Source organism: Pichia kudriavzevii, chromosome 4 (genome assembly GCF_003054445.1).
Source record: "Pichia kudriavzevii chromosome 4, complete sequence".
Taxonomy (NCBI): Eukaryota; Fungi; Ascomycota; class Pichiomycetes; order Pichiales; family Pichiaceae; genus Pichia; species Pichia kudriavzevii.
The window spans coordinates 404,726-429,888 of NC_042509.1; the positions used below are offsets into that span (position 1 = coordinate 404,726).

At 38.2% G+C, this 25,163-nt stretch overlaps 13 protein-coding genes and 2 non-coding genes across 15 annotated transcripts; 7 read left to right on the forward strand and 8 right to left on the reverse strand.

Moving 5' to 3' along the window:
• Positions 1 to 815: 815 nt before the first annotated feature.
• C5L36_0D01950 (uncharacterized protein) lies at positions 816 to 1,827 on the reverse strand (the record flags this gene model as incomplete). The annotated part of the gene is made up of 2 exons (XM_029467068.1): positions 816 to 1,710; positions 1,799 to 1,827. The coding sequence occupies 2 exons, from the start codon at positions 1,825 to 1,827 to the stop codon at positions 816 to 818; spliced, it is 924 nt and encodes a 307-aa protein (XP_029322928.1).
• Positions 1,828 to 2,201: 374 nt separating this feature from the next.
• On the reverse strand, positions 2,202 to 5,180 carry C5L36_0D01960 (uncharacterized protein; the record flags this gene model as incomplete). The annotated part of the gene is made up of 1 exon (XM_029467069.1): positions 2,202 to 5,180. One exon carries the CDS (start codon positions 5,178 to 5,180, stop codon positions 2,202 to 2,204), a length of 2,979 nt encoding a protein of 992 aa, XP_029322929.1.
• A 408-nt stretch (positions 5,181 to 5,588) lies between these two features.
• C5L36_0D01970 (uncharacterized protein) lies at positions 5,589 to 6,281 on the forward strand (the record flags this gene model as incomplete). Its single annotated transcript, XM_029467070.1, has 1 exon — positions 5,589 to 6,281. One exon carries the CDS (start codon positions 5,589 to 5,591, stop codon positions 6,279 to 6,281), a length of 693 nt encoding a protein of 230 aa, XP_029322930.1.
• A 355-nt stretch (positions 6,282 to 6,636) lies between these two features.
• C5L36_0D01980 (uncharacterized protein) lies at positions 6,637 to 7,539 on the reverse strand (the record flags this gene model as incomplete). The annotated part of the gene is made up of 1 exon (XM_029467071.1): positions 6,637 to 7,539. One exon carries the CDS (start codon positions 7,537 to 7,539, stop codon positions 6,637 to 6,639), a length of 903 nt encoding a protein of 300 aa, XP_029322931.1.
• Positions 7,540 to 7,860: 321 nt separating this feature from the next.
• On the forward strand, positions 7,861 to 9,327 carry C5L36_0D01990 (uncharacterized protein; the record flags this gene model as incomplete). Its single annotated transcript, XM_029467072.1, has 1 exon — positions 7,861 to 9,327. The coding sequence occupies one exon, from the start codon at positions 7,861 to 7,863 to the stop codon at positions 9,325 to 9,327; it is 1,467 nt and encodes a 488-aa protein (XP_029322932.1).
• A 249-nt stretch (positions 9,328 to 9,576) lies between these two features.
• On the forward strand, positions 9,577 to 11,067 carry C5L36_0D02000 (uncharacterized protein; the record flags this gene model as incomplete). Its single annotated transcript, XM_029467073.1, has 1 exon — positions 9,577 to 11,067. One exon carries the CDS (start codon positions 9,577 to 9,579, stop codon positions 11,065 to 11,067), a length of 1,491 nt encoding a protein of 496 aa, XP_029322933.1.
• Positions 11,068 to 11,131: 64 nt separating this feature from the next.
• C5L36_0D02010 (uncharacterized protein) lies at positions 11,132 to 15,148 on the reverse strand (the record flags this gene model as incomplete). The annotated part of the gene is made up of 1 exon (XM_029467074.1): positions 11,132 to 15,148. The coding sequence occupies one exon, from the start codon at positions 15,146 to 15,148 to the stop codon at positions 11,132 to 11,134; it is 4,017 nt and encodes a 1,338-aa protein (XP_029322934.1).
• Positions 15,149 to 15,930: 782 nt separating this feature from the next.
• On the forward strand, positions 15,931 to 16,424 carry C5L36_0D02015 (uncharacterized protein; the record flags this gene model as incomplete). Its single annotated transcript, XM_029467075.1, has 2 exons — positions 15,931 to 15,958; positions 16,207 to 16,424. 2 exons carry the CDS (start codon positions 15,931 to 15,933, stop codon positions 16,422 to 16,424), a joined length of 246 nt encoding a protein of 81 aa, XP_029322935.1.
• A 579-nt stretch (positions 16,425 to 17,003) lies between these two features.
• On the forward strand, positions 17,004 to 17,774 carry C5L36_0D02020 (uncharacterized protein; the record flags this gene model as incomplete). Its single annotated transcript, XM_029467076.1, has 1 exon — positions 17,004 to 17,774. One exon carries the CDS (start codon positions 17,004 to 17,006, stop codon positions 17,772 to 17,774), a length of 771 nt encoding a protein of 256 aa, XP_029322936.1.
• An 87-nt stretch (positions 17,775 to 17,861) lies between these two features.
• On the reverse strand, positions 17,862 to 19,145 carry C5L36_0D02030 (uncharacterized protein; the record flags this gene model as incomplete). The annotated part of the gene is made up of 1 exon (XM_029467077.1): positions 17,862 to 19,145. One exon carries the CDS (start codon positions 19,143 to 19,145, stop codon positions 17,862 to 17,864), a length of 1,284 nt encoding a protein of 427 aa, XP_029322937.1.
• A 258-nt stretch (positions 19,146 to 19,403) lies between these two features.
• On the reverse strand, positions 19,404 to 19,477 carry C5L36_0Dtrna9V. The gene has a single exon. It is a non-coding gene; the product is annotated as a tRNA-Val (tRNA).
• Positions 19,478 to 20,532: 1,055 nt separating this feature from the next.
• C5L36_0Dtrna4H lies at positions 20,533 to 20,604 on the forward strand. Its single transcript has one exon. It is a non-coding gene; the product is annotated as a tRNA-His (tRNA).
• A 125-nt stretch (positions 20,605 to 20,729) lies between these two features.
• On the forward strand, positions 20,730 to 21,641 carry C5L36_0D02040 (uncharacterized protein; the record flags this gene model as incomplete). Its single annotated transcript, XM_029467078.1, has 1 exon — positions 20,730 to 21,641. One exon carries the CDS (start codon positions 20,730 to 20,732, stop codon positions 21,639 to 21,641), a length of 912 nt encoding a protein of 303 aa, XP_029322938.1.
• A 68-nt stretch (positions 21,642 to 21,709) lies between these two features.
• C5L36_0D02050 (uncharacterized protein) lies at positions 21,710 to 22,879 on the reverse strand (the record flags this gene model as incomplete). The annotated part of the gene is made up of 1 exon (XM_029467079.1): positions 21,710 to 22,879. One exon carries the CDS (start codon positions 22,877 to 22,879, stop codon positions 21,710 to 21,712), a length of 1,170 nt encoding a protein of 389 aa, XP_029322939.1.
• A 331-nt stretch (positions 22,880 to 23,210) lies between these two features.
• Positions 23,211 to 25,061, reverse strand: C5L36_0D02060 (uncharacterized protein; the record flags this gene model as incomplete). Its single annotated transcript, XM_029467080.1, has 1 exon — positions 23,211 to 25,061. The coding sequence occupies one exon, from the start codon at positions 25,059 to 25,061 to the stop codon at positions 23,211 to 23,213; it is 1,851 nt and encodes a 616-aa protein (XP_029322940.1).
• Between the last annotated feature and the right edge of the window lie 102 nt (positions 25,062 to 25,163).

Below are 25,163 nucleotides of genomic sequence, written 5' to 3' on the forward strand. Positions count from 1 at the left end.
GTATTGTAATTGCGACAATACATATTATCCTAACATAGATAATTCAGAATTCTCAGTAAAAAAAAACTGAATTCCAACATTATGGAATAGAATACCAATAGAAAAACCTTAACTGGATCTATAAAGATAGTATTCTTTGGGTCTGTAATCGAAGCTATTCAGAATAAGAGGTTTGTATTATAACTATACGCCTCATCAAAAGAGGGAACCCCAATAAAATAGCTAGAGCCATCTGTTCTATCAAAGCATCTATAGTTTCAAATACAAAGATAATGCTCTCATACGTATCAAAATTCCCAACTTGACTATAAGTTCAAAATGGGTTGAATAGCAAGATTTTAATGGGTTAGATATTTTTGATTCTATTATAGCCAAGCTGGTAATTTTAGTAACGTTGCGTCCACCAAATAATTCTTGGTGCTTTCATATAATTAGATAGGGCATGTCCTTTTACTAATTGATCAAGCAAACACGAAGTTTAATAATACCGGATTAGATCCATATAATTGTGTATCAGTTTATATCAAATGAAATCAAACACCTTCTCTTTATCTTATAATAACAATATTAACAGCAGAATGAAAACAGAATGCATAATTTTGCTATACAAGATTATTTCTTTTGTGATGGTATGTTGTATAATGCAAAAAAAAGAAGAATAATTAGCAAAGAAAACTCAGCTCAAGCTAAAGGGAAACTCAGTTACTTACTATCTAGAAAATCTATTTTCTCTCCAAGGGTGTTGTTCAATATGTTAGATACTGAAACGAACAATTACACAAAGAAGCTATTGTGTATGTCTGTTTTGAATATCATCATATTAGCCCCAACCTTTTCAGCATATTAAAAGCTGGTTTAAGGTTAAAATTTCTTCTATAAAGGAACAAGAGTATGCCAAATAGAGAATTTTGCAACCACAGTTTGAAATTGTAGTTCCATGAAATTTTATTTTCAGGGAAACGCTCGTACACCTTAATTGGGTCATCTGTAACGATCCCATCTAACAGAATCTCTTTATTTTTTACTGTTTTTTCAATTGCTTGTTTGAGCTCTAAGTTGTTATTGATTGTCCACAGCCATAATTTGAGGTTGTTCTCATGCAACCAGTCCATCATATCATTGAGATCTTTCTCTCTGTACAATATAAATTTTATCATAGAGATGCCATGTATTGTAGCTCCAGAGTGCAAGTCCACCACTTTCTCATAAAAGGCTTTGGCGCTATGGAAGTCAAATGAAATGTTGATAACTTTGAAACCATTCAATTTTTCTGGTATATAAAATTGGGGTGACCAGAGGCCAAAGATAAGCTTATTTTTCCAAAAATCAATGCCTTTCAGGTCATGAAGTAATTCCCACATCAAATTGTACAGCTGGACAGGGTCATTATCTCCCTTGATGTCAAGCATTAATTTGATGTTACGGTCCTTATGTTGCTCATTAGTTTCAATGCACCAGAGTAGGACATCTCTGAAGAGTGGCATTTTAGATCTAGGCTCTCTCAGTGTGAGCAATTGGTCAAGTGTTCCCACATAGTTGGTTTTGGTAACGTCGTAAGATTCTCCAAAAACTCTAGATGTGTCAATATCGTGGGCAATAATAATATGATCATCGGCACTTATGTGTAGGTCGGTCTCAATAACATCACAACCAGCCTCTACAGCTGTCTGAAATGCCCTGATGGTGTTCTCAGGGTACTCGGCCTTGTATCTTTGAGATGCGTGGTTAGTATACAGGTTACAGTCATGAATTTGTTTCTTCTCCAACTTAAAGGAGTAACATAACGGTATGTACCTACCCTCTGTGCGCTGCAAGTGTGGTCGACATGCTGGTGCTTGTATCACTTCTTGACGGTTCGTTTGTGGGTGCTGATTCAATACTCTAGTGGTCTACGAGACAGTCATGTAACTCAGAGAAGGAGGGAATCCATGTTCCGGTTTAGCATATCTTCTCCCTCAAAGATCCTGTCCTGGTTGAACCTTAGCACAGCCGCCCCCACTTTTATCGGGAACCCCGAAATTCCCGCAGTGAAACTTGCACATGATCCGCTCGTTCTTACTTGTGTGTATATCGATATAAATATATATATATATATATATATATATATATTATACACGTATATAATATATAGATATAGTTTGTCGTTTGTTTATTCAGCAGTATCGTTTGTTCATACACCATTTCTATAACAGAGGCTCATCCTATAGTCGAAGCCCATATTTCTCCTTTTCAGTGGCACTCATCTTTTCAAAGAAGTCATTCGGAGAAGTGACCAATCCTAACGCCCTCTTGCCCAGAGTATCCAGGTTCTGCAGACCTACAATAAAGCTAGCATTGACCCAACCAAAACCTTCTGTTGCAACACCTTTAAACCCGGCTCCCTGGTTACCATACTCTGCTTCAACCTTGTGCGGCTGTCTCTCACTTGTAGCATCGTATTTCTCTACAACTATTCCGTTGAAATCAACAAATGCCAATGTCATCAAGTATAGCCATCTGTAACTTAATCTTTGAGCAATATTTTTCTTCCCATATCTCTTCAAACCCTCCCAAACCAACATTTGGTGAGGAGCCCATGCAAAAGGATAATCCCATTGTCTTACAGGCTTATCGATACCGAGTTCACCTCTGGATTTTTTAGTACCTGAAACCAAACCGCCAAATTCTTCAAACTTATACAATGAGTTTCTGATCATAACTTCAGCCCTTTCCTTGGAGCAAAGCCCTGCCCATAATGTATAAAATGCTGTAACTGATTCATACCTTGATTGTTTTTGTTTCTTGATATTATAATCAAAGTAAAGTGATTCCTTTTCATTCCACATGTATGTTTCAATCAACTCCTTTCTCTTTTCAGCTAATGCAATCCACTTCTCACTTGTCTCAATTGTTCCATCTGGTAGGGTCAATTCGTTATTGAAGTAAGTCTTAATAACAAACGCAATATCAACTTCATATTTGTAGAGTAAACTGTTCAAATCAACCGTTGCCAAGTTAGCACAAACACCTTCTAATCTGTAGGATGTATCATGCCCGGATTCTCTAACTGCTCTATCATGTAAGAAGTATTCATCAAGATCTGGCTCTTTAATTAAACCTTTATTATATCTGGTTTCAAACTCCTTATAAGTCAATTTATATTTTTCAACAAAAGGTTGTAAAACTGCATGGAAATGTGATTCTTCAGTCTCTGGTGGTATACCTTTACCATCTGGATGATAAGTTGACAATCCTGTAAATGGATCTAATCTTGGAGGTGAACACCAAACTTCGTTATATTCTTTAATTGCAGCCATAAACGCCCTTTTCAAAAGACTCAAATCCTCTCTACCTTGTTTTTCCTTGATATAGTTGAAGATTCTCAGTGCCATATCAGTTAAAAATGGAGGTTGAGAACGACATAGATAGTATGACCTATTAGCATTTAAGATTTTCCCATAATGATTGATTTCAAAAATGAAATTTTCACACATACCAATACATGGTTCCAAATAATCAGATGCTAATAAACCTAGTGTTTCAAAATATGAATCCCATCCATATTGTTCATTGAATCGACCACCAGGAACTACATAAGGATAACCTTCTAAATCACCAAAAGTATCTGATTTTCTTCTTACAGCCAATGCCAATAAACCAGGAATGTTATTGATCGATTCCACATAATCGGCCGTAATGTCTTTAGGAAGGTAAACAACGTCTAATTTGTAATCTTTATTTTTCTTTGCAATTTTAGAATAATAATAATATTGTTCTTCCTCATCATAAGGGACATAAATTCTTGGATATTTTGCCTCCTTTGATCTAATTTTGGTATCTTGGGCCATTTCCAATATTGAATCTTCATCAACTTTCCTTGTTAGATTTTTCCAAAATGAAGTTGTAATCAACCTATGTAATCTTGAAACTGGATTTTCATTCAACCTTGCCTCATCTAAAATCATCTGTTTCCTACCAAATCGTTTGGCAATAGTCAATTCTTGTAAAAGATTGGACAACATATAAGTACCTCTAATATCATATTGCCTAAAACCACCCGAATTTGCAGTACCCAATTTCAAGACTTTAGGACCAGTATCATCAATTGTAATTTGACAATCTTTATCTGTATCTTCATTTCTTAGTAGTTCTTTAAGGGTTGCATCTATATCACTAATGAAAAATCGTTTTGAGTTGGACAAACTTGAAGACAAGTCTGCAGAACCTCTCCTACGAACTGTTGGGGTTGAAGGTGATGGGAAGAGGTGTTTCTCAGGTAAGATTTTCTTTACATTTCCATCTTTCAATTTATTCATTGGTGAGGAAGAAGGGAATGGTATTTCCAGATTTGTAGTTGAAGGTTTGACCTTATTAGTCTTGGCCTTAGTTTGATTTTCATTATCATTATCATTATTACTTTCATTATTATCGTTTTTGTTTTTATTTTTATTTTTTTTCTTGTTTTTGTTTTTGTTTTTCTTGTTATTATTATTATTATTATTATTATCATCATCATCATCATCAAAAGGATCTTCTAAACCAGTAACTTCTCTCATCAGGTCGGCATCATTGGGGATATCCTTTAAATTTTCATTCAATTCTTCACTTGTAACATTAGGAGAAGACATTTCAATTTGATAATTTGCAACTCTTTGATCAACATCAGCAATCAGAGACCCCGTTGAATGGGACTTTGTTAATGATTCCTCATCATTTTCCACATCACTTTCCAAGTCGGAATTGATACCATCATCATCATCATCATCATCAGAATCCGAAATTACCGGAGTATTAGTCCCCGAAGTCGACAAATTTAAGGATTTCAACTGTTGGAGGGTCAATCCATGAGAGAATTTAGAATCTTTAGTGTTACTACCTTCAGTATGAGAACTGAAGAGTCCAAATTGGTTGTTCTTGTCGTGGATGCCCAACAATTCTGGATTCAGAGTAAACGACTGTAGTCGATGCGAACGTTTAGGTGCAACTACAGACCTAGTTCTAAATCTTGAGAACTTTGACGATTTGTTGGATGGATCTGTAGCTGCGCTATAGTATAGATCCGAAGGCTCATATGGATCCACCTCAAGAGATGACTTCCTCCGATGACGAGGAGAGTCCGATACGGTTCCTGATGAGGGAATCTTCTCCTCTATTGGCGGATGCAATTGGGTGGGGGACATCACTTCTTCATTTGAATCCATTGGGATGGAACTGTCTGTTAATGTCTAGTTGGTTGGTAACTCTCCTAATAACAAGAAGAAAAAGGAATGGCAAACAAATCAAACAAAAGAGGAAAGGATGAGCCTCTGCTTTTATCGTATCAGTATCCAATTTTCTCGTTTTGAGGGAGTGGAGAGATATTCACCATTTAAACTAAGGGGGGAAGGGGGCAATTTCAAATAGAGAAGGCCAAAGAAGGGCACGGAAAATTTACCCGGTCGCGGATGGGCTTTTTTTTTTCGTTTTTCATCTCCCATTGTGAAGTTGCCCCCCTTGGAAATGTTGTTTGGGGTTGTCAATGTATGCGAAACGTGTAGGCGAAAAATGTTAAATTGGATATAGGTGTATCTATCTATCAGTTGGTCTTTATGTTACTGTAGAGACTCTCTATGGTACAAGAGCAACACGACACAGCCATGTCTGCAGACGAAGCATCTAAATCCACACCTACATCCACCACACCTACATCCACCACCACTGCAGCAGCTGCCACGGCAGCTGCTGCTCCAAAGCCTCCTACTTCCAACGTCTTCTCCATGTTTGGTGGCGCCTCTACGAAGAAGGACGCCGACAAGAAGCCAGAGGACGATGAAGCCAAGAGTGGAGAATCCGAGCAAGACAAGAAACAAGAAGAGGAAGCTGCAGACGAGGAGGAGCCAGATGTTCATTTTGAGCCGCTCGTCAAGCTCGAGAAGGTTGAGGTTAAGACCAACGAGGAAAACGAAGATGTTATTTTCAAAATCAGGGCAAAACTCTTCAAGTTCCATCCGGATGCCAAGGAATGGAAGGAGAGAGGTACTGGTGACGTCAAGTTCTTAAAGCACAAGGAAACAAACAAGGTCAGACTCTTGATGAGAAGAGACAAGACTTTGAAAGTATGTGCAAACCACATCATTGCTCCAGAGTACGTTTTGAAACCAAACGTTGGTTCCGATAGATCATGGGTTTACTCTGTCACTGCCGATGTCTCCGAAGGTGCTCCAGAGGCGCAAACACTTGCCATTAGATTTGGTAACAAGGAAAATGCCGAGAAATTCAAGCAAGAGTTTGAAGCTGCCCAAGAGGTCAACAAGAAAAACTGATGAAATCATTGATACTTGTTTAAAATGTCCCCCCCTTGTATCTGTTTAATCCTTTTTTTTCATTTGTTAAACCTCTTCCCCCCCTTCTAATTTATAGATTTTTATTAGCATTAAAACTATTTATACAAATGGTTTGTTTTATTGTCTTTTTATTTGAGATTTTTTTTCCCTGTTGTAGAACCGGAAAAGAAGAAAAGAATGGAGAACAATGATAATACAAGTAATTGGGAAATATGCCAAACAAGAAATTGCATTGAACTGAATTAACCAAACGTTAAACCAAGACCAGTTTTCTCTAATGGTTACAGAGAGGAACAAGAGCTATGACAAAAAGGAAAAAAGGGGAAAAAAACATCTATTCTTTTACTTGTATTGTCTCCATCTTTGTTTCATCCAGTGATTTCTTACATCCCCCGCCATCTGTATCGATCCTATTGAAACTACTGGAAGTGACAGGAGTGGAAATTTGTTTGGAATTATAGGTTTTGTTGAAACTCCACTTGATTAAGAGCCATATCATCTTCAACGCATTGAATTGCGGCCATAACTCTTCAACAATCTCAATGTCACACCTCTCACTGGTGGCCTCCCACAACATAAAGTCACTTAACCTGTAAACACCTGAAGTTCTAATAAGCAAATCCAGGGGCGGCGAAGGCCCCGTATATAAGTTTGCGGAAATCCTGTCTTCATCAATATCGTTTAATCCGATTCTATTCTTGGCAAACTGCTCAATTGTTTTCTGAATTGCCTGTGTCATATCGTGTCTAGATGTATATGACCAACAGACATTCAAAACTGCCCTTTTATTATGCTTGGTGATCTCCTCTGCCTTCAATAGAGCCGTCCTAACGTCATCTGGCAGCAAGTCCAAGTCACCTAGAATCCTGATTTGAATGCCAAACTGTTCACACATCTCCCCGTTACCTACCACTTGGGTGAATTTAGCTTTGGCCAACTCCATCAACCATTGCACTTCATAGCTTGGCCTCTTGAAATTTTCAATGGAAAATGCAAAAACGGTGGCACTTTTAACACCACAGTCATAGCACACTTCCAATATACGGGCCATACTCTCAAATCCTGCATTGTGTCCTTCCTTTAACTCGATATGTTTCCTCTTGGCGTAAGTTCGATTACCATCCATGATAAAACCAACATGCTGAGGAACTGGACCGCTTCTTAATGCACTACAAACCTTCTTCTTCGTTACTTCCAACAAATGTTGAGTAATAGGGAACTGTGTTAACCATTCCATTGTTTTTGCAAATGGGAACAATATCGTTTGGTTAATGAACACATGATACTCTCAAATTTATGGTGCTTCCTAAAAGAGAATTTCAAATCTCGACACTTTAAAGTGAGAAGTTGATAGAATTTAAAGTTCACTTTAAGAGTTTCTCTTTCCCTCCATTTTTATCATATTTGGTTTCATATAAGAAAAGAATAAACCAACCACACACCTTTCTCTTAGTTGGGTATCCTATTTATACATTTGAAAGCAGCTCAACGCTACGGCCATTGATCCAAAGAGAGAAAGAGAGAGAGGAAGAGTTATAACATTCACTTAAATCGAACCATGTTAAGAATTGCCAAAACTGTTAGGGGAAGAGTTCAAATCTCGAACATCAAATCATTCAATCACTTATTAACAACTAGACGTCATGGTTCATCGTTTGGTGCAGCAATAGAAACAGCAGAAAAAATGGTGCAGCCCAATGTATCTTCCAGATTTGATCCTTTCTCGATGGTTTCCGCTGAGATGGGTGTTTTAGCAAAGCATATTGCACAATTAATAGGTTCTGGACATCCTGTACTGAACAGAGTGACTTCTTACTACTTTGAAGCAGAAGGTAAAAATGTTAGGCCTTTGATTGTTTTATTACTTTCCAAGGCACTGGCTGCAATTCCTGAAGGGGAAAGGACTAGAATTCATATTGATCAGTATGATGTCAATACACAAACCGAGTTTAAAGGCACACCAAAGGCATTCTCCTTTGCCGGTGCTAATCCATTAGATTCGATATCTCCACTAAGAGTTTTACATGGTATCAACCCAAACATTATTCTTAACCCATTGTCTAGACCAATGCTTGATCAAGATGATTATGAGAAACTGGATAAGGTTAATGGTATTTTACCAAAACAGAGGAGATTGGCTGAAATCACAGAGATGATCCACACTGCATCTTTATTGCACGATGATGTGATTGACTTTGCCGATTCCAGAAGAGGAAGAGATAGTGGTAATGTTGCATTCTCAAATAAAATGGCAATTTTGGCAGGTGATTTCTTACTTGGACGTGCATCTGTTTGTCTTGGTCGTTTGAGAAACAGTGAAGTTGTTGAGTTGATGTCAACTGCAATTGCCAATTTAGTCGAAGGTGAATTCATGCAGTTAAAGAACACTGTTTTACAGCCAGATGTAAAGAGTATTGAAAATGGTGGAGAAGTAAAGAGAATTCCAGACGCAACGGGTAAAGTTCCAGTACAAGTTCACGAATACTCTGTTAATCTATCCGAACAATACAAGATAACACATAAAGATAATGTTCATGCAGCCTTTGAATATTATTTGCATAAAACATATTTGAAAACAGCATCTTTAATGTCAAAAAGTTCGAGATCGACAGCAATTTTAGCCGGTTGTGATGAAAAAATCATTGAAAATGCATATCAGTTCGGTAGAAATTTGGGTCTTTGTTTCCAAATTGTTGATGATATGTTAGATTATACGACAACAGCAGAGCTATTAGGTAAGCCTGCAGGTGCAGATTTGAAGTTAGGTTTGGCTACAGCTCCTGTTTTATACGCATGGGAAGCGAAGCCAGAATTAGGTGAAATGATTGCTCGTAAATTCAGCCAGCCTGGTGATGTTGAAATTGCCAAAGTTGCTGTAGATGAAACTAAGGGCGTTGAAAAAACAAGACAGCTGGCAGAGAAATACAGAGATGAAGCCTTGTTTAATTTGAGACAATTACCTGAGTCAGACGCAAGAAGTGCCTTGGAACTACTGACTAATTCTGTTTTAACAAGATCTAAGTGAAGAGAAGGATATTTCTTCTCATACCATGTAAATATGTCTATAATCCGCAACCATAAGCCTGTAACTGTAAATACTAGATCTCTCTTCAAAGTTGAACAAGAAATGAATATCGAGAAAACACGAAAAAGGAAAAAAAAAAAACATGGAATGGATGAGTGTCAAATGTTTCTCACAAGTATGGTCTCTTCATAATCACTACACATCTTATAAACCATCATATGGGGATCCTCTTGACTACCTAGGAATTATATGGTTCAACCCTCTCTGAATTTGCAACTATTGAAAAAACCCGTAGGACCTGTAACCAGATTCAGAATTTTAGGTTTCTTTTTCAGACACAATAGTACAATGAATAACATAAAACTATCTTCAACTAAAATGGGAAAGAAAGAGAAAAATATAAATTCGAAAAGATTCAAAGAAGATTTTGTTCAGCCCAATATTAAGAGAACCTTTCTGAATCATGAATCTTTCCCCCAACATAACACGGATAAATTCAAGAATTTGGACGAATATATCAATGATGGTGATGAAAACACAAGGAAACCAGCAACCACCACCTCTGGAAAACTTTCTGATTACTTGATTGAAGATGCAAGATCACACCCGTCTTCTGATTTTGAAAGCATCAACGAACAGTTAAAATACGAGTTGGATAGGTGTTTCAATTCATTACCTCCAAACCACCGTGTACCTACTCTATCAAAGAACCCTGCTAAAACAACAACCAAGAAAAAAAGTTCAGATGCTACTTCAGGTAATCCTTACTTATCTGCAGAAGAAGCCATCAAGTTTGTTAACGAAAGGAAGTTCAACTTAGTGTCGATTGATAATGAATTCTTTGAGCGCTCACCTTCAAAAGTTACTGAAATTGGAGTGTCAATTTACAATCCAAAATACCAACAGTTTGCCTTATTCCCACACTTCTTGCATTTCCACTTTATAGTGAAAGAATTTATCAACCTCAGAAACGGGGTCTATGTTCCAGATTCCAAAATGAGTAACATCACAGGACAGTCAATTATTATCTCATTGAAGGATGTTCCATATGCAATGTCAACTATTTTCGACTTTTTAGGTCCTGAAACTTTCATTGTAGGCCATAATGTCTCAGGTGATGTGAAAAGTTTCCAGTACCTCAATTATAAAATTCCTGTTACAATTCCAATTATCGACACAACAACTTTATGGTATAGCTTGATTGGTTCGAAAAATGCCAAATCATCATTACACTATATTCTAGACAAGCTTAATGTACCGCATGCCTACCTTCATAATGGCGCAAATGATGCTTACTATACATTAATTGTTTGTCTGATGCTAACATCACCTGAGCTGAGGAATAACATGATATTCCACAAAAAGAAGCCAAAAACGTCCGAAGAAGAAACATGCGAAAATAGTGAAAAGGTCGAAGATCCGGTTTTGAAACCACAAATGCCTGATTTTTCAGAGTTTTCTCCAGAAGTTGCAAAAACCAAAATGGACAGGTGGTTGAGAAAGCAAACCAAAGCTACCGAAAAGGCGAAAAAGAAGAAGCTCCAAGCTAGAGTTGATACTGATGTGAGTTCACAAAAAATTAGATGTGCTATTGATGATGATTCCATTTTGAGAAAACATAAAGGACCAAATATCAGGGGTCAAAATAAACCACTAAATCCACCTGCAAACGTTTTTTTCAAGCCCAGAAATTTTGAAAAGGACATTTTAATAGACAAACTGGAAGAATTAAACGTTTGAAGTAAAATTATAAGTGAATATACATAAAGATGAAAAAAAAAAAGGATATACTTTTCTACGCTCTTTATTTTCCAATTAAATCTCTGTTAATTAGTGTCGCAGACTTGGTCATATTGTTGACCTTGTATATACCGATCAAACTCTCTGCCAATTCAAACATATTGTTTCTCAATGAAATAACGATGAACTGGGCGTTTTTAGTCCTTGATTTTATGTAGTTTGCAACAATACTAACATTTTTGAAATCCAAGGCTGCGTCAATCTCATCCATCACGTACAATGGTGTTGGCTTGTAGTGGTGTAAGGCGAAAACTAAAGCCAATGACGCCAATGTTTTTTCACCACCAGATAGATTGGATATAGTTCTCCAAGATTTCTTCGGTGGCATCACAGAGAAAACGATACCTTCAGAAAAGGCATCATGAGAATCAGAGTATTCTAGCTCGGCCATACCACCAGCGGTGATCAAATGGTACATGCTTTTCAAAGTTGAAGATATCTGGTTGAATCCTTCACTAAATTCACTGTGCCTACGTTCATTCAACTCTTCGCCTCTTTCTTTAATCTCATGCAATTTTGTTGCAGCTTCTTCCAATTCACTCTTGAAAGTTTGAAATTCCTGTTCCTTACTCCCGAAAGATGGCAAAATATCCAAATTAACGGTCAAATCACTCAATTCTTTCTTCAAGTTGTCAACATCTTCTCCTAGCTTCTTTAGATCACAACCTTTTGACTTGATTTCTCTTCCTGCATACTCCTCGTCAAAGCTCGGTTTTTCTTGGATCAGCTGCGAGAATAACGGGTCATCTTCTGCCATCCACGAAATTAATGGATGAACATCTCTGTATTCAATATTATTGAAAGACTCCCTTGCATGATCAATTTCAATTTGTATCTTGCGGATTACTGTTTCAATTTTCTCAATTTCCTTTATTTTTGAAGCTATCAAGTCGGATTTCTCACGTAACGTGGAATCTTCTACTTCAAGTTGATCATTTGTTTCATTGATTTCAAATGAAATCCGGTCTTTTTCACCATCCAACTTTTCTATATCAGTCCCCAACGTTTTCGCTTCTTTGGTTTTGGTCTCAAGCTCATGCGTTAATTGCGTTATTGTCTGTGATATTTCTTCTAGTTGTAGACCCGATTGCTCTATAAGTTTTACTAGTTTTTGATTTTGGTTCTGTAATTTTGTGACCCTCAATTCATCATTTTGTTTAATTTCACTCTTTAGTTGAATCTCATCCTTAAGTGATTGAACCTTATTTGTCTGTGTTTTCAATCTTATACCACCGGTATCTATAATTTTTTGCTGCAGTTCATCTATTTGAGACTGCAATAAAGTTGAGGTTTCCTCTAGCTTGGCTCTATCTTTGTTGATTTTCTGCATGGATTTTGAGTTTTTCTCGATTTTCTCTTGCAATAGAGTTATTTGGCTACTCTTTGAAGTCCAATCATTCATCCTTGCCTTGGTATCTTCGATTTCATCCTTCAAGGTAGTATTCTCCATTTTTAGGGTTTGAATTTCAGCCGACATTCTAGGAATATCTTCTTGCGACTTTCTTAAAAGTTGGTCCATCTTCCTATATTGATCCTCCGCAACATTATATCTCTTTTCCTTATCTTCAAGTTCATCTTTCCACTCCTTCAATTGCTGTGCGGATACCAGATTGACAAATTGTGAAGCGTTAGAAGAAAGCTTCATACCACCACGGTTTACTCTATTACCACCACCTGACATTGTTCCACTAACGTCAACCAATTTACCATCTAAAGTTACTACTCTCCATCTTCTTGAACCGCCAAATGCGACCCGATTGGCAACAGTCAAGTTCGGAGCAACCAACGTGTCATACATAGAACTATAGAATGCTGGTGCGAACTTCGCATCTATTGGCTTGATCAGATCAAACAACCTAGGGGTATTTTCAGGTGTATTTATTTTGTTGAGGTTAAATTTTCTGAGTTTTTGTAACACAATAAACTTACCAAACCCCAGCCTATTTTGTCTCAAATATTGGATACAGGTTTGAGCGTCTTCAACAGTTTCCACAACAAAGTCATTCAAAGAACCACCACCTGTTGATACTGCAATATCATACTTGTCATCAATAGAACCCAAATCACCCAATCTCCCATAAAATCCAGTTATTCTACCTGATTGTTGAAGCTTATTCAGTGCATTAAGAACTTTGTTTTGAGACTCACTGCTTGAAGCTTTATTTCTTGCATCTTCTATTTTATCTCCCAGTTCTTTGATTTCGAATTCTAAACGTTTGAGCTCTTTACCGGCCACCTCAAAATTTGGTGTATGCCTTTGGATATTTTCTTGGGTAACCGACTTTTTGTCAACCAAAGCCTCGATTTTGGAGGAGTTCAACTTTAGTTGATCCTCCTTGTTCACTATAATCGCCTTCAAATTATTGCTTTCATTCAGTATCTGTTCTAGCTGGTTCTCCAATAACTCTGTTTCAGCCTTCTTGATATTGTATTCACTTTTATTTTTATCCAGTTTTGTCTTCCAAGGTTCTAACTTCTGCTGCAGTTTATCAATCTGATCCGAATATGTTTTCGTATGAGAAGATAATTTTGCTTTAAGCTCATCCAATTTGGAAACCTCCGTCACTAAATTCCTATTCACTTCTGAGATTGATTCCTCTAAATCTTTGATTTTGGAATTGAGATCTTTCAACTCATTTTCGTTGGTGTTTAGAGACTTCTTGTTATTTTCTAAGGTTTTCTCTAAGTTTTCTGATTTCTTAGTTGTTATTCTCAAACTTTCTCTTGCAGATACTTGTTCTCTCTCTACGGATTTGAATTTCTTCCTCAATGTTATTATTTCGTCGGTCTTGCTGTTTAAACTTTCAGACAATTTTGATTTTTTCTTCTTCAAGTTTTCTATTTTCCTTTTGGCCTCCTCTATAAATGAGTTATCACCTTTGATTCTATGATTCAATTCTTGCAATTTAGAGGAATACTTCTCCAATTGTAAAGTTTCAGAATAGTGAGTCAGGTACCAATATCTTGCTGTTTCTTGTTTCAGTTTCTTCTCCAAAATTAAGTACTCAATTGCCTGTTCTTTACGTGAGATGAGATCATTGTGCTGTTTTTCAGTTATTTTGAATATACGTTCCTTTTCGGTCAATTTTTCTTGTAAAGTTTCAGTTTCTCTTGTAATTTCCTCGATTTCCTGCTTATAGTTGGAAGTTCCTATAATGTCTTCCAAATATTCGAGTAGTCCATCATCATTCTCTGTTTCTGCCTTTGGTTTCATTTGTGCAATCATTTCAACTTCACCTTGTAAAATTAAGAATCTCTTGTGGTCCAAATCGATTCCCTCCTTCTTCAATAGAGTAGTGACCTCTGTATAATTACTCTTTTTGTTGTTTATAAAGTATGTGGAGGCGTTGTTTTTCTCTGCCCTTCTGGATACCAACAAGTTTGAATTTGGAATATAAGTTGGGCTCAGTGGATTACCGTTGGAGTCATAGTTATCGACGACTTTGGCGAAATGGATATCGACTTGACAAAAGTCCAAATTGGGAAAACTCTCTGAATTATGGATCAATTCGCAAAGTTTTGACTGTCTCATTTTGTTTGCCCTAAAGCCAAAGACAAAGAGCAAGGAGTCGATAACATTAGATTTCCCCGAACCGTTAGGCCCCACAACGGCACTAAATGAGGTATGAAAAGGGCCGATTTCCTGTATACCTGCATAGGATTTGAAGTTAGTCAAGACCAACTTGTCTATGACGAGTCTTGGAGAGGAGTCTGTTGGCTGGAAGAGGAGTTTTTCTGCCAGTTTCCTTGGAGAGGGGACGGGATCCAAGCCAAAGACAGAGACATTAGTAGAGTCATGTTGGTCAAGGAGTTTTGGTGCGTTACCAATGAGGGGCACGTTTGGTTCTGAGGCTGCTAGAGGAGGGGTTTTCAGAAGCTGGTTCTGAGGTGGATCTGATACTGGTTTTTGCGAGGGTGATTCTGAGGGGGAATGGGAGTGGGAGTGGAAAGAGCTATTAGCCAAAGGGTCAATAGAGGGATCGAGTTCATCCAAATGAGACAATGTAGAGTGCATGTCCATTAAGGAAGTTCTGTGTGAGTGTTCCAGTTGAAGTTCTCCTGTACTGTCTCCGAGAGGGTTCTTAGTGTTTCAGGAACGCTTGGACGCTTGTTGTACGTCTTTACAAGTACAAGTACAAGTACAAGTACATCTTCAACTTCAACTTCAACTACATGTACATGTACATCCAAATGTAAACAGGTAAGTAAGAGCCTGAAACGCGACATTTCCCAATGCAACGCCCCAGGGAAGCAGAGTTTCCGAAAGGGGAAATGAGAAGGTGGGGGATGAAAAAAATAAAAAATAAAAAATAAAAAAAGTCTGGGTCACGTGACGTTGTCTAACCCAGTCGCGCCCGTGCACCGCAGCGCACTTTTGGAGTTGAAGAGTGATAATGTAAACGGGAAAGTATAGACATTGAACGGTTGATCCGAGTTGGTAGGTGATACAAGAGAGTATGCTAGTATAACAGTACGGGAATATAGGAGTATAGGGTTGTGACAGTATGGTAGTATCCAAACACAGTGGAGAAAGAGTCCAGTGAATTTGTTTCCCCCAAGATTACATGATAGTATACAGTGGTATTTTTTTTTTTTCATTTTTCTCCTTAGTGGAAAATGTTGTTGCGAGAGCGAATCTGCGAATCTGAGAAGGGAACACGGATTGGCGAGTGTGGAAAGAGTGCACAGTGTAGAGAGTTATGAGAGAAGTACAAGAACGGATACCAATAGAGGAGTGCCTGACGAGAAGAGTGATTCACCTTGAAGCACACGACCTAACATTACCACTCCACACACATCACAATGGCCATCCACGAACTTCCTGAACTTCGTATGTATTCTTTCTGCTTTCACGCAGGTGCAGAGACACATCCACCCCCCTTACTTTCACTTTCACTTTCACTTTCACTTTCACGTTGTCCTTGTTTTTCTGTTTAGATGAGACAAGAAAGCAGCGTCTGTTCCTATTACAGGACCATTCTGCTATAAGTGTTTATTTTTTGATGTTTTGTTCATAGACCGAGTACTAACTAGACGAGCTGGGATGTTCCTGCCCCATCCCATATTGTTTTATTGCAGTTTCACATGAAGAAATGAAGAAACATCAAATTCCTATTCCCTTCAGAGACAGGTGTGCCAGTCTTTTGATTCCATTGAACAAGTGCAGAAAGCAGGGCGGATACCTACCATGGACATGTGTTGAGGAAAGACACGACTATGAACACTGCCAATACTTGGATTTCAAGAGAAGAATCAAGGAATTGGAAGATTACAAAAAGGCCAGAGACTCTGCTTAAAAATGGAACTTTTAAAGAGGTACTCTTATTCTCGGTGTCTGTATTGATTGCGTCTCTTGTTTCCCAAATCGACCTTCCCTATTGCCGCTGACCATAATGGGGGGGAGAGATCTGAAAACATTAACCATTGATATACACCACTCGTTATAGAGTACCTTTTATTCAACCCCCTACTGCCCTTGCACAACCATATCTTCATTTCACCACTGTATGCAGAACCGGACCTTACACTCCAAGTGTCCTCTTCTCTTCACCCCCCCCCTCCTATATCGGATATCCACTTATTCTATTTTATTTATTAACCTTGTTTCTATTTAACTTTATTTATCAATGTCTAATATCTTCACATTGCAAAAGTCGACTCAACTTATCCCGGTGGTTGCTTGTCTCTGCCCTTTAGAACAGTGTTCTCCCTCTGCCCGCCCTTCCCCGGATCTTGAAGTGGGTAGAAGTGCCCCTTTTTCTAGGTGACATGGAAGGGCCTATTTCTCCATGTTGCAAGTGCATATGATGCACATCCTCCTGAAAGGGACCTCTTTTCCTCTATAGCGTCTCCAAAACCACATTGGGTCCCGAGACATGGTAAAGATAACGCATGGTGTCCACCTGAGAGAGGCTCTCTATAGACATGTGTCGAGAAGTAACTCCATCTGTGTAGGATCTGGTGAATTTGCTCTGTCTCCCCGTAATTTACATAGAAACCACGGAAAAACGTGTGAAGGACAACTGAACTCAACATTGACGTCGTCTCCCGTAAAGAAGATCGTCATCCGGACAAGAACGACTGGTGGTGTTGTGAGTGGTGATGGTGGTGACACTTCTCTTGGAAGGTCTTCAGGTGTATCCAACGCACCCGAATTACCTTCATCGTCACCTTACAGGAAAAGATTCAGGGTGAGTCCACCCCGAGTTTATAGAGTCGATCATGAGCTCAATGTCTTTCTCAGAAAATACCACGAGGAAGGTGTTGTGAGTTTGGGGTTACAAGATGTCAGTTTTAGAAGTCCATGTAGAGGGGAGCAAGACGAAAACGAATACAACCAGAGTGAACTGAGAGCAAAAATTCTATACTATGACACACATGTCGAAGCCTTGATAGAAATTCCAAAGACACTAAACGTGAAAAGAAGTATACTGATACTACAGTTGCGACACAAGTTGAATGATAAGCAAGGGGGGCAGCGCCGGTGCAAAGTGACCACCTTCACTCCTCGAAGTGAAGCTGCTTGGTTTCGGAGGAAACTCGCAGAAGCAAAACTTCCGCTTTATGATAGTTACAAGTACATCATCGTGAAAACTAGGAAGAGCTTGGTGGGGCCACTCAAAGAGAGTTTGGATGAACTTTTGTAAATGTATAAAAGGAGGAGACGGATTCAAGCAAAATAAAGAGAGCAGGGGGGGCAACCAGATGCGATAGTTGGTAAACGTCCTTGCGATTTACCAACCTCTGAATGGTACCCAAATATCTGTGACTGTAGCATCGTCATCATCGCTATCGAAAACAAAGTACCATGGATATGAGGCTGCTGTGATGCAACTATGTTGTGGGATAATCTCAACCCTGGTACTTAATGGGAACAGTTTACAGTCCTCGGAACTTGGAACTAGAATACCGTGTTCTTGGGATAACCTGCCAATGATCCAATCGCCGTAACCACTAGGTGATGTGATTTGGCCATATCCAGGAATAGGGCCGCTTTCTCTCGACATTGCAATGACTCCGGCATTGATCAACTGTTCGCCTGGCAACTTGGAGCCTCTATCGGGATATGAAGAAACAACATCGGCCAATATCCTACAGGAGACACCATTAGGGCTAACGCAACCGGTTCCCACCTGCTGCAAGTCACAGAATGGATAGTTTCCAGCATGTAACTCCAACTCACCATGGAGCTCGCCAATCGATTCGATCTCTTTCAAAACAGCCTCAGAGAGAGACGAAGAGTGTGCTGTTGGTGTGGATCCGAATGAAACAACTAGTTCTAAAGATTGATTGATTTCTTTGGCCTTCTTACAAGCCTCGTTACCGTTACTAATCTCATCAATTAAATAAGATCTTGCCTGGTCGCTGGATCTGGAACCATACGCATGGCCTGCATGGCAGTAAAATCCATAAAGAGAAATGTATTTTGATATCTGCGATTGCGAAGTGGCCAATTGCTTGATCATCTCCTCCAGTTCTGGATCAGATTTGGTCAAACCTGCACGATTGGTACCCATGTTGACTTTAACGAAAACAGACCATTTATAAGCTAAACCGGTTTTCTCGGTATACTTTGTTAAGATTTCTAGTTGCCTGTAGTTGTCAACCATTAAACGTAGCTTCAATTGGGGGTATTTCGTGACCAAATCCTTTAACTCATCCAATCTTGACTCCACAACAGGTAAACTCAACAAGATATCAGAAACTAACCCTTGCTCCACCAGAGGAAGCAAATTCCACAATTCCATTAAGGTTGACACAACCAATCTGTCAGTTGAAAATTCACCTTCACCTAATTGCAACAGCGCACCTTCTAATGTCTTGTGGGTCTTCACATGAGCACGAAATTTAGCCTTGATTGCTCGTGCATTTCTCAACATATTTCCACAGTTTTCAGAGGCGGTCTTCTGATTGACAATGAATGAAGGAGTTGGCAATTCACTCTTCTTCTTCCCCTTGTATTGTTTGAGTAATTCTGACTTATCTGCAAGTGGTGTAAGTTGATATGGAAAGGGCATGCTTGTTTGGTATAGACTACTTTGGCCAAAGGAAAAAAATTCCAGTTAGTAAAACAAAACGAAAGTATTGGATTAAACAAAAAACTTGGATTTTAAAAACATAACATCATTGCAAGGAGGGAGATTGGCGGAAAGTCAAATGGTTATTGTCCGTTCTTATCAATTGTCGGCTATGGTATCGTCCGCATTTGCGTTTTTAAAAACTCAAGAATGCCACAAAAGTTACTGTGGCAGAAAAAAACTAAAAATTAATTAAAATGATCGAACCCAGGATCGAACTGGGGACGTTATGCGTGTTAAGCATATGCCATAACCAACTAGACCATCCGACCACTTGTGTGTTGGAAAGGTATTAAATATAACCATGCAGATAAACCATTGATATCTTTTTATAACATTTTTTTTAACTGCTGTCTTTATTCTGTTTTTTTTATTAAGAGCGTACAACAAGCAAGGTATAGTTACTTTTCGAATTAAAACTTTTCAATTTTTTGATTAAAGAAAGTAAATCTATGGGATAGACCAGGTTCGGTACTTACAAAACTTTTGTTTTTAATAACTAGCATTAGTTTTAGTTGAACGCCTTTAGTTTTATTAATTTTTTTTTAAAGATAAAGACTTTTTACAGTAAAAGTTTTAAATCAGTAATTATAGTGATGTAGGAATAGTGACTTTAAAAAAAACTGTAAGAGATCAGATAAAGGACTATATCTCTATTTCCTAATCGGCTAACCATATAGAAGGTTGAAGTAGATTGTAGAAGGTTAGACGATTACATACTGATGTTAAGGTTTCGATTTTAAAATAGAGAAGTTAACAAGGGTCAAGTATCAGGAGTAGGAAGCAAAGAGAGTTAGCCCCGTTGGTCATGTAGAGCATAGACATAGAGAAGCCGTCGGAGACACTGTCATTGGCATAAATTAATTATCATTTATCAACGGGCTATGGCAGAACTGGCATAGTAAAACAAAATAGACCTAAAACGTAATAAGCTCGTACAGGAGTCTGATATACGAAAAAGAGTAGCAACCGAGGGTGATTCCAGGTTGCGGGCGTGAAGTACAAAAGACAGATAATATCCTGTTATATAGAATTGATATAGCTGATATAGGTCCTAATCGGGAGTGGAAGCGGCAGAAGGAAAAAGAGAGAAATAGATTACTACTTCTACTACGACTAACTTCCACCACGCCCATTGTCTACTCGTGCGATTATACACCTATTGCGTACTTACTAACACGTGTATCACAATTATCATTGTTATAAACAATATTATAGCTATTGATAAGATTAGTAACTATTCTTGAAAAGATTCAACCGTCGAAACATCCCAAATTAGGAAATAATCTCGATACTTTACTCCAAGTCCTTTTTAGACAACACAGAAGCCGTTCTAGTATAGTGGTCAGTACGCATCGTTGTGGCCGATGAGACCCAGGTTCGATTCCTGGGAACGGCACTTTTTTTCCAATCTTAAAGTTGGAGGTAAAACCGTTCTCCTTTTTTTTTGTACGAACCTTACGTGTCAATCATGAACATCACTTTGTTATCAGAGAGTTTTAAAGTGGGCACTTCAAGTCATTAATGAAGCTAGCTTTGAGACTTGATGATGTGGGCAATTTCAGACGAATATTAGGGTTCATTGTCTCTGTGCGAAAACACTGCTATTTTAAGTTTGGACAAGAAGAACTAACGATACTTTCGTTGGATTCCGATGGGCCACTCATATCGTCTACATTGACCAAGGCAAACTTCACTAGGTATGATGTTGTTTCGAAGAGTGACGTTATTATGCTTGAGCTAAATATTGAACCATTTTATCAGGTTTTGAGGAACTATGAAAAGACACCCTCAACATCTGAATTAGTTGTCAAATTACAAAGGAAAGATGAGAACCCTAATGCCAATGGAAATGACAGCACTAACAAAAGAAGATCTGTTTTTCTTTCTTTATCCTACAACGAGGATATTACTGTGAGCACCGAGATTGTGCACAGCTTCACGATTCCGATCAACTTGGTACGAGGTCAGTTAGTTGAGCATTTAGTGATCCCTGAAATTACAAAATTACACCTGGTAGTTGACATCCCACATGATTTGGGGCTCTTGTTTTCCAGGATAGAGAGATACAAGGCAACTGACAGTTTAAACATTGTACTCAATAAACTGGGAGAGATCAAAGTGGAGTTACAAGATGAAGCTAAAAGGATGAGCATCAAATGGAAAGGCTATCTTACAACCTTTTCGCCCGACGATGTAGATTCACAAGCTACCGGAGTTAACAAGCAAGACAGAGATAATGGAGATTTGAATATGATCAAAGAAACTACAGTAAAAGTCAGGTCCAAATGGTGGATCAACGCATCAAAGCTCATTGAGTTGGGTGATGCCTTGCAAATGTACATTCACGAGGGTGGGTGTATATTAGATTGCAAGTTGGAACATGATCGCAGTGCTTCAATTATATACTGTATACCAGGGAAACTGTTAGAATAACATGTATCAATTAAAGGGTGACTAATGATCACTTTGATTATATTTTATAAAGCGTATTGACATGATCCTTATTGATGTTTCTGCGCAAAATTTTCAATGTATTCACATAACAATTGCGTCGATTTTAGGGTAACAGCGTTATACAGAGAAGCTCTCATACCTCCAACAGATCTGTGTCCTTTTAAGCCTGAAAGTTTTTGCTTCTCAGCACCTTCTAGAAATTCGGAGTCCAAACTACCATCTTTAATGGTAAATACAACATTCATTCGTGATCTTGCTGACTTCTCTACTGGTAAATTGTAAACATTTGGGTACTTATCTAAAACAGCGTATACTGATTCTGCTTTTTTGATATTTTCCTCTTCTTGCTTTAACAGTCCACCCTTTGCAATCAAATGTTTCAAAACTAAATTGACAATATGAACAGTAAATGTTGGAATGGTGTTATAAGCGGAATCATTTTTCACAGCAGTCGGATAGTCAAAGGCAATTGGAACAACAGACAATCCCATGTCCTTAAGTGTGTCTGGAGTTGCTTGGTCCAAGAGAGACTTTTTGATAATGTAGATCGTGATACCGGCAATACCGACATTTTTTTGAGCTCCTGCAAAGATTAGGCCATACTTACTAACATCGACAGGTTTTGATAGGAAATTGGAAGACATATCAGCAACAATTTCAACGCCTGGGAATTTTTCAAATGGAAATTGTCTAAATTCAACACCATTGACAGTTTCGTTATCACAGTAGTAAACGTAGGAAACATCTTCAAGATTTTCAGGAATATTCCATTTATCAGTTGGTGGAATGGTACCAAATTTACCATCAACTTCTTTGCTGTTGACTGCAACTTTTGGATGAACCCCCATTCTTTCTGCTTCTTCGTATGATTTCTTTGACCAGGTACCATCAATCACATAGTATGGAGTTCCAGGCTTACCTGTTTTCTTGACAAATGCAGCAGTTAAGTTGGCAGCAACTGATGAAAAACCAGTTGTACCACCACCTTGAAGGAAAAAAACTTCGTGAGTATCTGGGATATTCAATAGGCTTTTCAGTGATTCTTTAGTTTCGTCAATGATGCTGGCACCAGCTTTGGAACGATGTGAGATTTCACCTGCACCCAGACCGATATTTTCGTAGTTTAACAAATCCTTAGCTGCTTGCTGGAGAACTGGGGTTGGTAATAGTGCAGGACCTGCACCAAAATAGTTTGGCTCTTCTCTTTCTAAGGACATCTTCAGTTGTGATCCGGTTACAGAGTATTAAAGAAAAAAGAAACTTTCCGAATTGAACTTAGTTAGGAAAAAGTGTACCAGTTGCTTCGAAGGGCTTATAAGGAATGATCAATATTAAATATTATCTCAAAGTGAACAGAGTCAAACAAAAAAACAGAGAAAATCAGTCACCGAGTAGCGAGAGATTAAACAATATGAGGGGCTCGTTAGGGGATTTGCTCGTGCACTTTTATATATACATGTAGGGAGAAATTCTATCTTACTCAAGGATATGTTTATAAATAAGTGTAAAGAGAAAAATGACAGGTTTAGACTGTAATATGATATAAAGCTATTGCTTCTTGTGTTGTTCGTCAAACTTATTGTAGCTGGCCTCTTTTTCAAATAAGAAACCTTCAACACGTCCATTGTTATAAACTTCTTTCTTTCTCAAGAAATCTAGTTTCTTTAGTACTGGCCAATTGACAAACTGAATGCCATTCTTTAGAATAAACCACAATGACAGTCCGGTAGAGAATGACATTACGCTAAGGAAAAAAATGTTTTTAGCATCAGTTAATGCACCCTTTGGATACACTAGGGTCGCAATTATAATGAAGATACTAACCATACATACGTAGGGAGCAGCTTGATATAACGGTGGCCTTGTGTCTTTAAATGGTGAGGAAACTATCTCGTAAGGTAAGGACTTACCAAGAAACAAATCGAACCCATCTTGCCTTGACCCATCAAAGTAATTATTCTTGATGTACCTTGTGATAGAATTGACCAAATCATTTAATGCACCTTTCTTTGTCCTCTTACCAGTTCTAGTATAGTCTGTTTTTAGGGCGCCTGTGCCTGAATATGCATTGGAGACATAATCTGCATTATCGGCCCATATATTTTGAAAGACAAGGTTGAATGCGGGGTCTAGATCTTTCCAATCAAGATATCCATCAATAATACACGCATCTATTAACTGCTGTTGTAAGTACCACCTGCCTAGCATCGATTGAACAACATTGGTCCTATCTAAGCAATCCATACAGTTAGTTCTAACAACATGAGATTGTGTTTTCTCAGCGACAAAATTTGAGTCAATTGTGTATTGTGAATAATCATTTGGTGATAAACCAATTTGTGTCAAATGATCCAATAGTAACTTGACCCTGTCCCATCTCATTTTCCTACATTCATGGTGGAAATCAAAGTAGGTGTACTTAATATTCGAATCATTTAATGCAGTGACCGCATTCTCGTAAGATAATTTGACTGGCTTTTCATATCCCGATTGGTTGACTAAATTGACCAGATAGTTGGTGCCGTACTTGGAGATACATTTATCAAAGTGTTTTCTAGCAGGCAAATAATCAGAAGGACCGATTAATAAATTTGGTTTGTATTTCAGATTGTTCATTTCTGCCCAATAAACAGGAACAGAACCTCTGATTTGCAAGTAAGTGTAAACTTGGGTTGTGTTGTCTAATTTATGGACAATTAAGAATTGTTCAGTTTCATTGAAGTTTGCAACATTACCATCTATATCAATACCTCTCCTGAAGTACCTGGTACCCGCTCTTGCTGTTGACCTTCTTGTGACCATACCAAAAGTAACCGGTTTACCATTAATGGTGGTTCTGATGAATTCAGAGACACCATATATGACTGGTAAAATAAAATTGCTGACAAATGGATTGGAGTAGGAGGCTTTAATCAACGATGAAGAAATGAAGTGGTTCCACATAAATTCTGGATTGAATCCTAAAGGCTCCTCAACTTTTTGATCACCAAAAGGTCTAGTCAGATCATAGGAATACGAAAAATATAATGTTGCATTATTCAGATGCGATTTTAGGAGCTCAATATACTTCTGTTCATCTTCGTCTGGTTTAAATTTTGGATTCAAAGAGATGATATCCGTGGACTGTACCTTATAAACTTTCTTATCATCATAGATAATTCCAGAATTGCTTGCCGTCTCCGCAATAACAATATATTGGTTCGAATGGAGTTGAATAGTACCTAGCAAACCAGCAATTGGCTGGAAACTTCTCTTGAAGGTTTGTTTTTCCAAGCTCACAGTGGATACCTCACCGGATGAAGAAATCAATAACAGGGCTTGGGAAGGCTCTTGTCCAGCCAGTTCAAAGACATAGCCTTCTTCAGTTTCTGCATACCTAAGTGATGTAGATGCAACCATTATTTGGAATGTGGTAAAAGGAGCCAGAGACAGAAAGGATCAAAGCATGCCAAACAGCACCAGAGACGTTGGCGCCAAATCAGTCAAAACACACGATCCGCA